This window comes from Chaetodon auriga, chromosome 11 (genome assembly GCF_051107435.1).
Source record: "Chaetodon auriga isolate fChaAug3 chromosome 11, fChaAug3.hap1, whole genome shotgun sequence".
Classification (NCBI taxonomy): Eukaryota; Metazoa; Chordata; class Actinopteri; order Chaetodontiformes; family Chaetodontidae; genus Chaetodon; species Chaetodon auriga.
In genome coordinates, this window is record NC_135084.1 from 26,087,154 (window position 1) to 26,104,094 (window position 16,941).

Below are 16,941 nucleotides of genomic sequence, written 5' to 3' on the forward strand. Positions count from 1 at the left end.
TCCATCATGTCGAATCATGTCGAATCGGTTAATTAACGGCTTACTGCGGCAGTGAGAGTCACTCTCCTGTGATGCAGCACAGTGTGATTATGATGCAAATGTGCACATACATGACATGCATTACACATGGGTTCACACACACACACACACATTTTAAAGCTTTATGATATTCTGCTGTAGAGATGATTTCCATTTAGACCCAATCAACACTTCAGGTGGGTGTGAACACAGTGCACACGCCACTTTTTCAGGAGAGCTACGAGGAATCAGCGAGCTGTCGATGTCGGGGTTGTTTCTCATGCAGCTCTGTGACCTCTAACTAAATTTTCATGAACGTTCTCCCTACAGTGGCCCGCACGAGTGTGCTTTGTTCAGACATGACTTAAGGGAGGTCGCTCTTCATAACCCTCCTCTGTCATGTCGGCCACTTTATGTGCTGTAGATATGACACATGGAGATATGGATGGATGGGTGTATTTGCCTCCCTGCAGTAATACCGATTTGGTCACACAGCAGCTTGTGTTTGTCTTTTCTTTGCATCTTTCCATAAAGCTGCATGTTAATGCATGTTGCAGCGTTGTCACATTCTGTATGTCCTGCTGGATAGTATAACACATATGAAGTATGCATGTTCTCCAGTTAACACAGCTCCTGCTCACTTCCTGTCTTCCGATAGTTTCGATGGAGAGATTCGTAAAGAGCAGGAAAAGCTGCTGAAAGGAGACATTTTCGTTGTAATTCCTGTAGTTAAGGAGAAAAACCAGCTGCTTGTGATTCATTAATTTTCTTCATGGTGTGAACTTGTCACTTTCTGTCAGAGCGCAGGAGGTGGAGAGGAGGGCAGCGAGGCTGGTAAAAGTTCCCTCAACACACATTTTCATCTATTATTTGTGTGTGCGGAGGTTTATGCACGGAGAGATCAAGTGCTTCATTTCAGAAAGAATTTAAGAAATCTTACGGAGAATGTTCAGAAGCTGAAAGGCTTCAGCTGTCCCACTTTTATTTGTACTTAAATTAGAATGTATTAAAATATGCACTGGGGGATATTTAGCCGCAGAAGTGATTCACTTATTGCGGGGGTGGTTCTGGGTTCACGGGTTCTGAAGTCCAACTGCACAAAACACCCTTTGGAGTAATGTTCAGCACCGCGAGGGCCCTGATTTCCCCTCTGTTAAGTAATCTGGAGTTTTATAACCGCACGCCGGTCGGGAATTAGACCGAGCCGACTGTAGAGACAGATAAGAGGTTCAGTGAGGATTGTTCTCTCCTCGTCTCTACCTGTCTCTGTCTGACTCTACACACACACACACACACACACACACACACACACACATTCAAACACACTCTGACAACAAGCGTCTTTTGTATAGTGTATACATGCAGAAGCAGTGGGGTGAGAAATTATACTCTCTTCAGGGGGCTCGCACAAGTCATGGGAGTCTGATTTATATCAAATCAGCCTTTTTTGCTCAGAGATCAGGTTCCTTTTTATTGCATCGTGTTTCTGTGTCGTCAGCAAGTGTGGTGCGATGTACTTTCATTCATGCATTCACTCTCTTCTTCATGATTCCTCTGCTTCTTACACCCTTCACCTCCAGTTGCTCTCTCTCTCACACACACACACACACACACACACACACACACACAGAACCAAGCTCACTTCTCTGTTTAGTATGAAAGCCCGACTGGATGGATGGACGGACGGACGGATGGATGGATGGATGGATGGATGGATGGACGGACGGACGGACGGACGGACGGATGGATGGATGGACGGATGGATGGATGGATGGATGGGTGGACGGACGGACGGACGGACGGACGGACGGATGGACGGATGGATGGACGGACGGATTGATGGACGGACGGACGGATGGATGGATGGGTGGACGGATGGACGGATGGATGGATGGATGGATGGACGGACGGATGGATGGATGGACGGACGGATGGATGGACGGATGGATGGACGGATGGATGGACGGACGGATTGATGGACGGACGGACGGATGGATGGATGGACGGATGGATGGACGGACGGACGGACGGACGGACGGATGGATGGATGGACGGATGGATGGATGGATGGATGGGTGGATGGATGGACGGATGGATGGATGGATGGACGGACGGACGGATGGATGGATGGATGGACGGATGGACTTGGTGCAGTAACATGTTTGATCCTAAAGAAAGAAATGTTCATATTGAAGTACAGACCTCTGTTTTCATGACATGCCCTGTTTGATAACCTCTTGTATGAAGCATTGAAAACAGGAAATGTGAGGACTGCTCACATTGGATTGCTGTGAGGCGACACAGCTACCTGCTTCCAGTCTTTGTACTGAGCTAGCTGTCTGTGACCTACAGTATCGGTGGACTGGACACACAAAGATTAAGCTAATATTGATGTCTGACTGCAAGACAACAAACAAGATCATTTCCCAAAATGTCCAGTTGTGGCTGTAACATCTGTCGGCTGTGAAGGTAAAGTTAGCCTGGTCAGCTGTGTGTGGGGCGGCTGTGGCTCAGGAGGCAGAGCTGACGTCTGGCCTTCATTCTGAAGTATCACTGGGCGAGATACTAAACCCTAAACTGCTGCTGATGCTCCTGAGTGTATCTATGAATTATTGCCGCTGATGAGCAGGTGGCAGCATCTACCAGCAGTGTCCGGATGGGCGACGGCCGACTGACTGTTTCTAGTCTGTAAGACTAGAAAAGCTCCATATAAATGCAGTCTGTTCACCGTTTACCTCTGTCACCGCCAGCTGCAGTCGACATTTCGGTCAACATGAACGTTTGCAGCAGTGACGTACAGATGAACCTCTGTGGCGTCTCATAGCATCTTATAGTATTGTAATACAGCGTGATTATTGTCTTTGTGTTGTAACTGCATATCTCAACTTTTGTGCCAGGCCGTTTCTTTTGATGCAGTCGGACCACCCTCGGGTTTTGATGGGTGTGGTTTACTTCCTGTAACCTGAATTGTAGCCTGTAAACACACAAACAGGCTAAACAGAAGTTAGCAGCACAAACCTCTGACACAGATTCAAGTTGAAAGCTCAGTTCTTGATAAATTTGGTTGTATGATAATTGGCCCCGAAGTACGATCATTCTCTAGTTTTTTTGATTTTGAACACTGTGTAGCTGTTAAATACTAAAAGACTCAGAAATACTGATGGGAAAGCCGTATTATTGAAATAAGTGTGGCTTTGTTTAGAAATGCAAGTGTTAGCTTTGAGCAGGTATTGAACTGTAGTGCATGAGTGGATGTGAGGCGCTGGAGTAAGTTTTTGTCTCGTCACAGTGTGCAGAGCGGGGAGCTGTCTGCACTGAGGCCGCTCTGCTGGAGGCTCCATGTTGTTGGCTGTATTGGCGTCTCTCAAGTGCCATTGGCCAAATCTGTGTGAGTGCACGAAGGCATATTTCTCCTCGCCGTGTCCTTTGTGTGCCTTTGTTGGCTGCCTGCTAAATCAATATTGTATGAACAGCAGGGTGACCCGAGCCTGCGCTAACACACCTGTGATTTGTCTATTATCTCAAGTCTAAAAGCCACTTTTTGTTAAGACTCTGTTATCTCCAAGCCCTTACAGTTCAGTGTGCATCTCTGAAAAGGTTTGCTTTCTTTGTGGCGGGTCAATGTAATTTCAAGTAATAGATTGAAATTGTATTTTGTTATTGTTGCCGTCTCTGCTGCGGCGTCTCTGTTTTTCAAGTTGAAGAACGTCAATTCGACTTTGAGCCCGCTGACATTTAAATGCCCCCCTGTGCAACCTTGTTTTCCCATTGCTCAGAGTGTGTGTGTGTGTGTGTTCAGAAATCTAAATATTTAAATCAGTGTTTGTGTCTGATACTTTTTGTTCTCTGTACACGATCAGATCAGGCCGTGGTCCCCGGCAGAGCAGCAGAAGGGGTGGAAGAGGTTGTTTTCCTCTCATTATCTGCCGGTGCGTTGGCTTTACCTTGACCCAAACGCACCACTCTTTTATTACAGGGCCTGTCTCTGAGCCAATTGGAGAGAATAAGAACAAAGCACAAAGTCAATTCAGCTGGAGAGGGACACAGGAGAGAGCGGCCTTGTGTGGACGAGCACGTACACACCGTAACACAGGGTACAGCCAACGCTCTGTTTGTCTCTGCCATTAGTCACTCCATGCAGAAGTGATTTAGTGTCTAAATTACAGGCTCGGCTCCGTGTGAATCATCGGGCTACATAATGCTTTTACACAACAAAACAATTAAAAAGATGAGACTCACCAAAAACCATCTCTGTTTCACTCGTCAGAAGCAAACAACCTGCAATGAAAAGCGTCCAAAAGCCAAGTTCACCTGTGTTACCTTTGCAGCTCAAAGTGTTCCGGATGCTTTCCTGACGGTGATTTTTCAGCTTTGGCCAAAGAGATTTACATCTTGTGTTATCGTGTCTGGAGTTTGATGATAATAAGCAGCTTATTTCCATATTAGCTCATTTTCCCTGGTGCACTAACCATATAATATTTTCACATTTGGCAGTTCCCATACCGAGACGTTTGAGTTTCCCTGCTGACTGCTGTGCATTTTCTCTGTCATATACATGTTTGATTGTGCATAATCTTGATAAAACACAAGACCAAATGTCTCAAACAGTTATTTTACATGGTGAAAGATACCATCAGCTGGCCCTCAAAGCAGCTGTAATTGATGTTTTTTATAATAACGGTGCATGGAGCGACAGTGTGGCAGTGAAGGGGGTCGCTGGCTGTGATGAGCTGACAGAGAATCACTGTCTGAATCTGCAGCTGGACTCAGCGTTTTGGAGTGTCAGCTCACTGCTTAGCCAACGTCCGGTTTCAACTTTGCCGTTTTGTTTCACTCTCACTGCTCTAACTGCATCGTTTCCAGCGGCAGCAGGCGGTTGTAGCTGTGAAAATCCAGTGTAGACTACCTGCTGAGCAGCAGACAGCAGACAGACACAGAGTGAAAACAGGAGCATTTAGCAGCTAAAGAGCCAGATATTTCCCTCTGGAGCTGATGGAGACTGAAACAGACCTCAGAGGGAGCGAATGTTGGACTTAAATTCAACATGTCAGCGATGTTTGAGGACAAACTTGGAAAAATTGTGATCTTCACCCTTAGATGGGATTCAATGGGAACTTGCATTTGCTGAAAAAGTGATGAGAAGTGGTGCCTCTTCAAAGTTCTGAAAGAAAATCCACGACATGTGACCGTGTGACCGTGTGACCATGTGACCATGTGACCATGCTGACTGATGGTTTGTACACAGTGTGCAGGTGTTAGTGCTGGATGCTGAGATGCAGGTAGTCTTTCAGAAGCTGATGGGTTCTGAAAACCTCCATCATGACTCCACCAAGAGGTCCTACTCTGAGTCTGTCTCTCTCTTCCCATCGTCTCTTCAACCTTTGTCTCTTCTTTACAGCCTGCAGGTGTAACAACCACGCCAACGTGTGCCACGTCAACACCGGGAAGTGCTTCTGTACCACGAAGGGCATCAAGGGAGACCAGTGTCAGCTGTGAGTATCCTATCATGCAACTGCCCCCCCCCCCCCCCAAAGATCCACTGATGACTGAGCAAAATGTTTAGACAACAAGCAGCATTCAGTACATGAAGCTGTATGGAAAGCAGTATATGGAAAGTCCCCAGAGTGCTTCACTGAATGCCATCAGCAGCTTTTTGGGATCATCATCATCATCATCATCATCATCATCACCGGCATTGTCATATACAGGCATGTGGCTGTTAAAAAACATATGGACAGGCTCAAGAGTAGGTTTTTTGGGATTAGAGAAATAGGATTTGACTCTAAAATCAATTTTTGGTTGTAGGAAGATGGAAAGAACCATGATGAATGATCTGTGTGGATACTGTGCGTGCGTGCGTGCGTGCGTGCATGTGTGCCCCCCCCCCCCCCCCCCCCCCCCCGACTGTGCCAGACTTAACCGCTGCAGCACTACAATATCCTAAATGGCTTGGTGGACCAACACAGCATGGAGACAGACTGAAAATTGCTGCATCAATAAATCTAGCTGGAGAGGCTACAAACACAGAGTACATACTGTGTGTGTGTGTGTGTGTGTGTGTGTGTGTGTGTGTGTGTGTATGTTTTATATCCTGCTGGGGGTTTTAAATTGACTACACACCAACCCACAGGGACATCCTGTCACCCTGGGGACCAAATAGAGGTTCCCATCGGTCCAGGCGACGTTTTGGAGGTTAGAACTTGGTTTTAGGGTCCGGCTGTGGGTCAGTAGGTCAATTATGTCAGTGCAGTGTCCCCACAGGGATAGCGGTACAAATTGTGTGTGTATTTTGTGGTGTTTGGGTACTCACAAACATGAAGTCATAGTACAGTCGTTACAGTGTCGTTTGGAGTCAGATCGACTGCGGTGCAGACAGCAGAGAACGTCTCTGTCACTGTGTTTGATTACTTACATTTCATGTTTTCATCAGCCTCATTGATTTCTGTAAATATCTGCTGATTGTGAATCTGATGCAGCAGCACGTTTCACAGACTGGGAAAGATGTGGAACGCTCCAAAAACACCTGTCTGGAACATTCCACAGGTAAACAGGCTGATTGGTAACAGGTGAGAGGATCATGGTTGGGTATGAAAGGGGCGTCCTGGAAAGGCTCAGTTGTTCATAGAGGATGCAGCGAGTTCACCACTTTGTGGACACATGAAGGATGAAGGAGATGAACACATGGACTCAGAGACACTTCAGGAAAGTGAACACAGTTTGATTATTGATGATTGAATCTGTTTCAATTTACGCTCCGTGGAAACTGGCCTGCTGACGCTGAAGCAGAGTTTAAAGCAGTGAGATTTGTTTAGTGAGATTTACATGTAAAATGTTTTAGCTGTTTGAGTGCTGCACAGGCGTGTGCATACACACACACACACACACACACACACACACACACACACACACACACACACATCCCGACTCATATCTGCTACCAATTATGTAAATTTTCTAACCCTTAACTTAAACTCTGACTGTAAGCACTTATTCCTTGGACGAACCTCAACATGACCTTTGAGTGACTGTAACCTTCAGCTCCTCTCCTGACAGTAACATGACCCAGCAGAGGGCCGGCCCACCTGCCCTGAACCCCTCCCTGAAAGACCCTCCACATGTTTTCTGTCGGCTTCAATCAGCGAATCACACAGAGAGTTCCTTTAAGACACCGTTCAACACTGGTTCATCAGACAAATTTGACTTTTTTGACAGTAAACAGAAAGAAAACAAGCGTTCAGAAGTTTGGTGTCACCTGTGCAGTCTGCCCAGTGCTTAGACTGGGATTTAAACTGGGATTTAAACAGTGTGTTTGGCTGATATTCTGAGATCCAGTTCCAGGGCAGGAGTTTCCCTGGCAGCCCCTCTGTCTGACCTCAGTGCCCTTCTGAAAACCTCATGCCCACTTAGAAACAGACTCATCTGTTCGAAACAGTCTGCTTCAGGTCAGGTGGGCTAACCGCTAAAGCTACCAAACCCCACGTCTGGAGCTAACCCTCAACAGCTCTGCTCAAACACACAGCTGTTAACTTCAGCTTGTTATTGTTATTGTCATTGTCGTGCACTAGACACTGAAACTGGAGTCTGGATTTAACCAATAGAGAAGGAGGACGTCAAACATGAAATCAGGCAGAAATTGTCTTGAAAATGGCGACGACTGAAAATTGACACGTTTAAACATTTTCTTGTAAGTTGACTGATAGAAAACGTGTTAGATATTTCTGAAGTGCTCCTAATAATCATGACCACGGCTGATGTGTGGACTGAAAAGGATCAGCAGGAAGGATTTGTGTTCACTGCTGATGAGTTTGGGAGAAATAACAGCTCGCCGTCGACAGAAACCAGCTAACAGGAACACGTCAGCCTGAGCGATGAAGCGAAGGCTCGGGTCTGATGTTCGTACTGATGTTGGAGCAGAAGCAGCTGCAGCAGCGTCTGAGTGCAGTCGCTCCCGTTCGCTCTGCGTCTGCGTCTCTTCACTGCACAACAGTAATCCATTATTCTGCTGGAGACTGCAGAGGCTGAGAGCAGAAGCGCTGTTTGTGTGTGATCACTTGTGCATCCCTAAGCCACCACGCTCCACCCCCCCCCCCCCCCCCAACCCCCCCCCCCCCATGTCTCTCTGCTACTGCACTGTTTGTTTTGCTTGAGTCACTCCAAAATGGCGTGCCAAGTCGAGGGCCATTTGTTTGGCGTTTTGATTATGAACGAGCAATTTCCCCCCGGGGGGCGGCGGTAAGCACCCTCAGGTTACAGCAGGTGTGTGTGTGTGTGTGTGTGTGTGTGTGTGTGTGTGTGTGTGTGTGTGTGTGTGTGTGTGTGTGTGTGTGTGTGTCTCTGAAGTAATGGGTTCATTAGTTAGAGTGGGATTTTTTTTGTTTGCATGTTCTTTGTTTTCATCTTGTTTCATTCTTATGGAACACAAACAGTCAGGAGTCACTTTCTTTGTTGTCTTTCTATGCGATGCAGTATTGCAGTATTAGTACAAATGTAGAGTATCATCCCGTCCTCCAGGTGCTCACTGTGGGAACTTCCCATTTAAACACAAGCAGCTCTACAACAACATTTCTAAATTAAAAAAGATAATCCAAAATTACGTGAAGTTGTGAAGGATCAGTGCTGATATTTGATGCCAGCTGTCAGCAGTGCTCAGTCTTCGACGCCTGGCGCCATAGACACGTTTAGCTTTGCACCGAGAGTGTATCCACATTCCATTATTAACCTCATTAACATCATAAAGTATATTTTTTTAAATATGTCACTTCTTTCATCTTCTCTCTGAACAGTCCACCGTTGTCCAACCACTCGTCTTCTGCATTTTTTCCTCTTCTTTTTTTAATTTTAATTTTCTTCACACTGTATTTTGACCTGATGGCAAACTGAAGGTCGTTGAAAATCCTCCTGTGAGGACGACGACCATTCAGACTAACATACTGGATGTGTTTTGTGGTGGAAGCGTTGGGCGGCCTGTGGGAATGACTCCTGGCTGAAGGCAGTGCACGCTGTGTGTGTTTGCAGGCTCAGTGTGAGAGTGTGAGCAGTAACAGCTGTTTCACAAAGCGGCAGCTCAGAGCGTGAAGGTGGCAGGTCAGGACTGCTGGAGTGCCGTCCAAAGCCGAGCTCCAGACACTCTGAAATCAGTTTGCTCACCAGATGTTCGCCTGCTGCTTAGCTGTGGTTTCTGTTTTAATTGACAACATTCATGAATAATCGTATAAAACGCCTAACTTTGGCTGTGTGTGAGGCGGTCTGTGCACTCTGCTGAGCTCTCCACTTCATTTCTCCTTGTTTTCTCATTGTCTGACTGACTGTTTGATTGTGTTGATTTAGCTTTAATTGGCCTCCTCTCCAAATGTGGAGAATTCCACTAATTGACTGCTAATTTGCATGTTTTGCTGCTCTTGACTGTGGAGGGAGTGTTAGTGCTTCTCAGTGTTTGTGCTGCGAAGCAGAGTTTAATACGTTACACCTAAACACCCTCAGACTGCTGAAATAAATGACACACAGTTACACAAAAACACACACACGAGCAGGACGAGCACTATCTCTGTGACCTTTAACCTCCGCTTTGTTTATGGGAACAGCGAGCCGAGCAGAGGACTGCTCTGTGTGTGTGTGTGTGTGTGTGTGTGTGTGTGTGTGTGTGTGTGTGTGTGTGTGTGTGGGGATGAGTCAGAGTGTGTTTAAGTGCTGAGGCTGTCCAGCCCTGTGTGGCCCTTATCTTGTCCCCATTAGGCTGTTGTAAGCTGCTTAAGTGTCCGTCCCCTTTTTGTTGGAGCTCTGTGTCCAGGACTTTAGTGCCCCCCCTCCCAGGAGAGCAAATAGCTCAGCCTCGCCCCCCTCTTAGCCTCCTGCAAGTCTGCTTATCCTTCCTCTCCGTCGCTCCTCGTGTTGGATTTAACACACACATAAATGTGAAGCATCGGCCTCAGGACACGGCCGTGCACCACCAGAGGACAGTTGAGGACAGCATGCTAGCTCGGTCGTCTGTGCTACATGACGAGCTGAAAGTTCAGGATGTAAAAGCCCTGTTCCAGGTTCACTGGATGGATGAAGAATTGGTCGCTCTGACTCATTTTACAATAGAATAGATGTTTTCTTTCTTTCTGTTCATAGTCGCATTGCTCAAAGTAAAGCTGTCTTTGTCTCCTGGAGGACACAGCTGTGTTGTTTGAATAGATTTCGTTGCCTCTGGACAGAACCAGCTGTTCTGTGCTTCCGGCCCGTCAGCCGATCCGCTCAGTGTGATCATGTGAGTTGCAGTTTTTGCCTGTACTGAAGGCCCAATCAAAGTGAAGCGTGAGTCACCACAACATAGAAAAAGACTGAAATCACACCTTCTGCCTGGGTTTGAGTGATCGAGAGCTGTAGCACGAAGCTCATCTTTCTTCAGGCTCTTTGCTAAAACGTCAGAGGTGCAGGAAGTACTTCACGACTGAGCTGTGTCTCAGTCAGAAACATCCAACCATCAGGGTTAACTCTGCTGTGTGCTAACTGTCAGCAGAAGCCAACGTGGAGATCGGATGAGTTTATTATTTGATTTTGGATCAATCTCGGAGGAATTTGCCAACATGACATGGTGTTTTGTGTCCAGCTGCTACAACAAAGAGACTGTTGATTTGAACCTTTCACTGGCATGAGCTAAACGGTTAGCGCCCTTAGTTTAATAAACGCTCCCTCATCAGGCAGTCGTGATCAATACGAAATGTATTGGCTGCAGAGTTGTGATGTAAAATGTCAGAATCAGGAAAGTTCAGGCTTTTTGTATCAGTTAGCTTCCGGTTAGCGTCCGCCCTGCTGAGATACTCACAGCTGAATCCTTATCAGTATCAGCGCCCAAACCTGATGCCGAGCCTCCTCTGGGGCGAGAGAGAGCTCATTTTTGGATAATGTTTGGAAACACAATGTGACTGCAGCCCAAAGACAACATGTTCAGTGATTAAAATATCCCATAGAAGTGTTTTTAGATCATATTTCGCTCCAAAGAGGGCCCTAACCAATTCCTGACATCGCATTTATCACAATAAATCTCCTCGTGCTGAAATAGGCTTAGTCCTGAATGCTCCTTTGTGGCAGCGGCTGGAAGCGACTCTAAAGCTTTTAAAGTCACGGAGACCTCTTGAGATGACGCTGCTCTCTCTCCAAGTCTCTCCTCTGGATCCCAAACTGCTCATTTAATAAGCCTCTTTCATCCTCCCTTAAGCTTCACTTCACTTCTGAAGAGCCGTCCACCTTCCTTTCTTTCCTTTTCTGTCCTCCACTCTCTTTGCTTTTCTTTCTCTCTTTGCTTTTCTTTTCTTTTGTTTTCTTTCCTCCAGAAACTGCCGGACACTATTTTTGGCATTCGGTGACTCAAACGGTGGAAATGGTGCATTAGTTTGGGACTATTTTCAGCAGTGCATTAATCCACACTTGGTGCTGTCGTGAGGGTTTGTGGCAGCAGGACTGTGTGTGTGTGTGTGTGTGTGTGTGTGTGTGTGTGTGTTCATGCTGATGAAGGTGTGGCTCATTGATGTGTTTTTAATAACAATGGAGCTCCATGGCACAGAAGAAGACGTGTCAGGCTTAGACTCACATCATTTCATGCATTTAGCCTTCTGATGGGACTTTAACATAAATATATGTACACAGCCTTTTCCTTTTATCCACCGTATTTATTAATAGCAGCTGAGGTCTTTTAAGACAAGGATCACTGAGTTAAAATGTAAATCTTCTTGAAAAGGACAGATCTCGTCTGACCCACGCGCCTCCATTAGACCAAAGGTATCAGGCTTCTGTGGTTGTTTTACGGTCGCTCTAAACTCCTGATTCAGGGTGGACGCTCTGTGAGGCGGCTGTTGTTTAAGGCCTCGTCCTTGTCTGGGTTTTATAGAAGAATGAAATATTCAGCGTGGTGCAGCGCTGCTCTGTGACCTGCTGCTGCACTGTGAGAGAATCACAAACACCAGGCTGTAAACCTCACCTGCCCTCTTCCCTCGCTCACTCCTTCCTCGTTTTTCCTCTTTCGTGCTTTCTTTTCGTGCCTCGTCCACCTGAGTCCTGCCGCCCTCCCTCTGCTGTGAAACAGCGTGTGAACTGCGCTTTGGATGATTTATTGTCCATATTTAGTAAAGCTTGTCAAAGACGTGCATATGGGTTTGATAAGCAGCGTGTTTTCTTTGTTCTTCATGGCTGAGACACAGAATTTCATCAAGCTGTTGCAGTTTGAGTAAACGCTCTTTTGTTTTCCTTTTTAAAGTCTTCCAGATGAATGTCACATACAGAAGCCAGGATTTAAACTCGTCCATCACGGCAATGCAAATGCTCTTTAAAGACATGCTAAAATCTTTGCCATTATAATAACAATCACATTTGGTCCTCTTTTTCCATCGTTAACCTTTCTTTTCCGTTCCCTCACAGTGGAACTTTAATCACTCTGGCTTTTGTTCTCAGCTGCCAGGCAGTAATTTTCCTATCTGCGGTCTGAACTACTTCAGGTACACGTCATCCATCTCGACACTTGAGTGGCCCTGAACGCATCGTTTCTTGATCACGAGTATAAAGCAAACCCTGTAACCCTGCTAGTTGTCTTTAACTGCTTCACGTTATCCTGAAGAGCCCTGATGTTCCTGAACCACACGGCCCTGTAAAACCCCTCCATGATGTATTTTGAACATTTCATTAAATTTCCACCGGAAAATCTTTTTCTCTTTTAACCTCATTGTGTTGTGGCAGAGCTCGCTGGTCATTAAGGACCCTCCCTCAACCTAAAGGTCACAACTTTCAATCGAAGCCAATTACTGTCCATCAGCAAATGTGCGTCAGCCTCCATCTGGTCACAGTGACTAACAGAGAAATGTCTGAAATGTGAAAATACAAATGAGAAGCAGAGTAGGTTCCTCTCTGAGTGACTGGCAGGTCCTGACTCCTCACTGGTGATTGTATTGAAACTGAAATGTCAGGATGTTTTGCTCGTGCCATGTCAGAAGCATGTCAAGTACTCTGTTTTCCACTAACCAGCACTGACTGTCAGTCCAGAGGCAGAGATGAAGGTCTGAATGGAAACCTTCAGAGCTGGATTTGAAGAAGCGACCACAGCTCGTTTTCAGTGTCCTCCCCCTGTGCTCCTTCTCCTCAGCAGCTGAATACGCTGCCTCTCTGTCGTGGTTCGAAGTGACATATTAGCACATAGATTTTTGGTCACTTTTTTTGTCTGGATGAACATTTTCCAGCCCGTCCAGAAACCAGGGACCCTCTGATCTGCTTGAGTCTGTCCTTCAGGAGGTTAGCGTGACACACCACACAGGTATAGGCTGTCGTGTTCTCTCTCCAGTGCTCAAGTTCAAGGTGTTCTCTCCAGGTGTGCATGTGTGTATGAGTGTGTGTGTGGGGGGGCCCTGGGAAAAAGAGAGCAGCAATGGCTAGACAGGCCTGTCAAGGGAAATCACCTCGCAAAGAGGTGGAGGAAGACAGCACCTGCAGCAAGGGGGCACCTGACCCCCCCACTATCACACACACACACACACACACACACTCCAACACCAAGACGTGTCTTTGTAAAGCTCAACCTTCGCTGAATGCTAATGACGTTACTCTTCCTCTTCTTCTTTGTCTTCCTCTCCACCTGTCTCTCCTTCCTCGCGTCGCTCCAGATGTGACTCAGAGAACCGTTACCTTGGCAACCCCCTCAGAGGAACATGTTATTGTAAGTATCCTGCCACCGCCACACCTGAGTCTCCCCGGGCACATGCACACACACGCACACACACACATGCACGCACACACAGATGCACACACACATACACACACACACACACAGAGCGTGCAGTGTGGTCATCATGACTTTATCCCCACAGCAGAGGCTAACACTGCTAGCCTTCCTCACACACAACACTGAGTATTGATGCTAACTGTCACGAACAAATGAGCATTTTGATCTCATAGGTCAGATCTAACGAGCTCACTGTGGACCAGACGCTCACATTTGTGCCCGAATGTTCCTTAAAAAACAACTTCACGCACAGTTTAGGAGCTTCGAGGCGGGTATGACGCCAGAGCAGAGTGTTGAGCCTTGACTGTTGATGACATGATTGGAGCTGTTCAGCACACAGATGGGCACGATTGTGAGTACAAATACTGCACATGCTAATATCTTCTGAAGACAGGGTCTCAAGAGTCTGATATGTATCTAGAAAAGTATATTGCTTATTGATTCTTTCTTTGTTGTTCTGGGATGATGAGTTTGAGTAAACTGAACATTTTGAGGAATCCTCGTGAAGGAAGTGAACAGAAATGGGACAGACCACATGTTGCCTCTGACTTCGCTGAGTAGAGGCAGAATAACAGCTGAAAGTCGTTTTCAATCTATGAAGAAGCGTAAGAATCTTATTATTAAACATATTTGGTCACTAGTAGTTTGTTATCACTGGTATCATTTTATGTATTTTTCTGTATGTTTCTGTATTTCTGAGTTCTTAAACATCTTATGTTAATTTCATTAGGTGGAGGCTTTAAATAATCCCTACGGGTTTTTTGCCTCTCCCTGCACTGTATTTTTAAAAAAATGTTTTTTTCTTCTTTTTGTGTGTTTTAATTGTGCAAAAATAAAACTAAAAAAAAAAACTAATCACTGAGCACACCAGGAAAAATCAGTGGACCTAATAACAGTTTCATTCTGCCGTTGCCTTTGAGAGAGGACAGTGTTTGAGGATGAAAGTTCATTCTTGACATGGGGGGGGGGACAAACACAGGGAGGTGAATCATTTCTTAAATATCAGGATTATTTTAATGCTGTGTTGCAGTTGGTTATGAGAGAAAGTTTTTCTGTGCAGCACTTGGCTCTCCTGTGTCCAGATGCTCTCAGGGACCATATTGACTTCGCCCATTTGCAACAAATTGCTGGTTTTCCTTTTAAAGGGCAGACGAAGGAGGAATGCTGCAGTCAAAACAGATGTTTTGTGGCACACGCTTGCTCGCTCGCTCACATCTCCGTCACACACACACACACACACACACTTGTAGTCTGTGAATTGCCGTCATCAGTTTTAATATTATAACACACTAGAATAAAGTTCAAGTCCTGCCAATGTCAATAGCCCTCCAGCTCGAGCGAGGCTATCATTGTTTCAATGAGGGAGGCTTGAAAGGATGCAGCAATCAGAGGAGTCGTGCCGCAGATCGCACCGGTCACCTCAAACACGCCTTTGATCACAAAACCACTTCTGTTCAAGGGTATGACTGAGGATGCTAACACGGGTTCACCTTTAGCGCCACTAAGCTTTTATCTTAGAATGCCTTTTCTGAAGTTTAGTTCAGATAAATGGTCTGTCGGTGTGGAACAATCCAGGTAACATTTGGGAACAGCGTCCTGTGTGGGCCAGAAATCCAAGTTCCCTTCATTTTAAGTTCATGGATGACGTGGTTTTACCCTCTGAGCTGGATTCAGGACTGACGTTTGAAAGCACTAGATGGCACCAATGCAGTGCCCTTGCCCAGCTTCGTGAAGGGCTTTAGGTAATGAATACGCATGCAGTCAGACAGAGACACACACTCACACACACACACACACACACACACACACACACACACACACACACACACACAGGTTGAAATGGCTGCTGAAGTCTGTGGGTGCACAGCTCCTTTATGTCTTTATGGCTGCAGCTGAGATGGAGCCTGTTTTTCTCATGTATTTGACCACGTTCTGTTCTGTCATTAACGTGACATTATCTTTTCTACTGTCTGTGAAACGGGGTTAGCTTTGTTTGAATAAGAACAAGCGCACTCAGAAGCACACGCATGAGAGCACACGGCGCCCTCGCACGCCGTCCTCGCACGCCGTGCACAGAGATAGCGTGTGTGAATTGCACATTTAAAAGCCATCCATTTCCGCGTCGTCTGAGGAAAGCAGCACAATAGTGCTGAGGTCAATATTAGCCTTAAATGTCATTGGAAGGAAAGAGCTGATAAAAGCTTTATCTCTGTCTTGTAAAACAACGTGCAGAGTGTTTGAGAGCTGCTGTCCTTGCTGGTTCGAACAGGTTTACAGCAGGAGTTTGGGAAATCTGAACCACCTGTGGATTTCCTTTGATGATGAAACCTCATCACACAGCTGACAGCGGTGAGGTTACCTGCAGCGGGAGGACGGTGTTGTCAGTATTGGTCTGTGGATGGTCTGAACTGGTCCATTTCAACTGACGTAGTGGCTTACAGAGTGCATAAATGTCCCAACACTCATGTCCCATAGTTAGGCATTCTCTGTATTTTTCAGAACTAATATGGGTCAGTATGAAGGCCCCAACTGGATCCAGCACAGAACTGGGACTGGGAATAATGGCCTGTCTCATTCCCAATCCTCAGTCTCATCTGAGTGCTGCTGCCTTCTGGCCAAATCAGAGCTGAAGGTCCAGGTTCAGAGTTCTTCTGTGTGCTTTGCTGCTTTGAGTATCCCACAATCCCTCTGCACACCGGCCCCTTGGACGTGGTCACTTGTATTGGTGGCAGATGAACCTGTGGTGTCGAAGCAAGATGATTAACAAGATGGGAAATTTTCAGTCAGCATGTTACTTCATGATTAAACTGCTGTAAGCAACCAGCAACAAAGGCTGAGGAGTAAACACTGCTTCACTTTAAAGGCCAAAAAGGAGCTTAACCACGGCCGCGAGGACGGGAGCTCGCAGTGACACGGGTTCAGCCTGTCGACCAGCCCTGCAGTGTGTCAGCACGGCGCACGCTTTGTAAGCTAACTGGATTTATTCTGTCCGTGTGGCAGCAACTGACAGCTCGTCTGCTCCCTGACACAAAGGCAGAAGACCAAGAATGGAGGTTACGCGCTTGCCTCAGACTCCTTAAAGGTGAAAAGAAATCCATTATCTAAAGCAAACAAGCACTCAAGGTTGAGCAGCTGAATATTGTCAGTCCAGCCCTCTCGACATCTGCTCCGAATCA

The 16,941-nt window shown here is 46.3% G+C and overlaps 1 protein-coding gene across 3 annotated transcripts in view; it reads left to right on the plus strand.

The window, feature by feature from the left end:
- The window catches only part of atrnl1a (attractin-like 1a), a 212,404-nt gene that overhangs the window by 80,597 nt on the left and 114,866 nt on the right, over positions 1 to 16,941 (plus strand). For all 3 annotated transcript variants that reach the window (XR_013077819.1, XM_076743654.1, XM_076743655.1), the window contains 2 exons: positions 5,417 to 5,510; positions 13,647 to 13,699. Coding sequence is in view for 2 of the 3 variants with exons in the window: in XM_076743654.1 (XP_076599769.1) it covers positions 5,417 to 5,510; positions 13,647 to 13,699 (147 nt within the window). In the remaining variant the exon portion in view is untranslated. The remainder of the gene's footprint in view (positions 1 to 5,416; positions 5,511 to 13,646; positions 13,700 to 16,941) is intronic.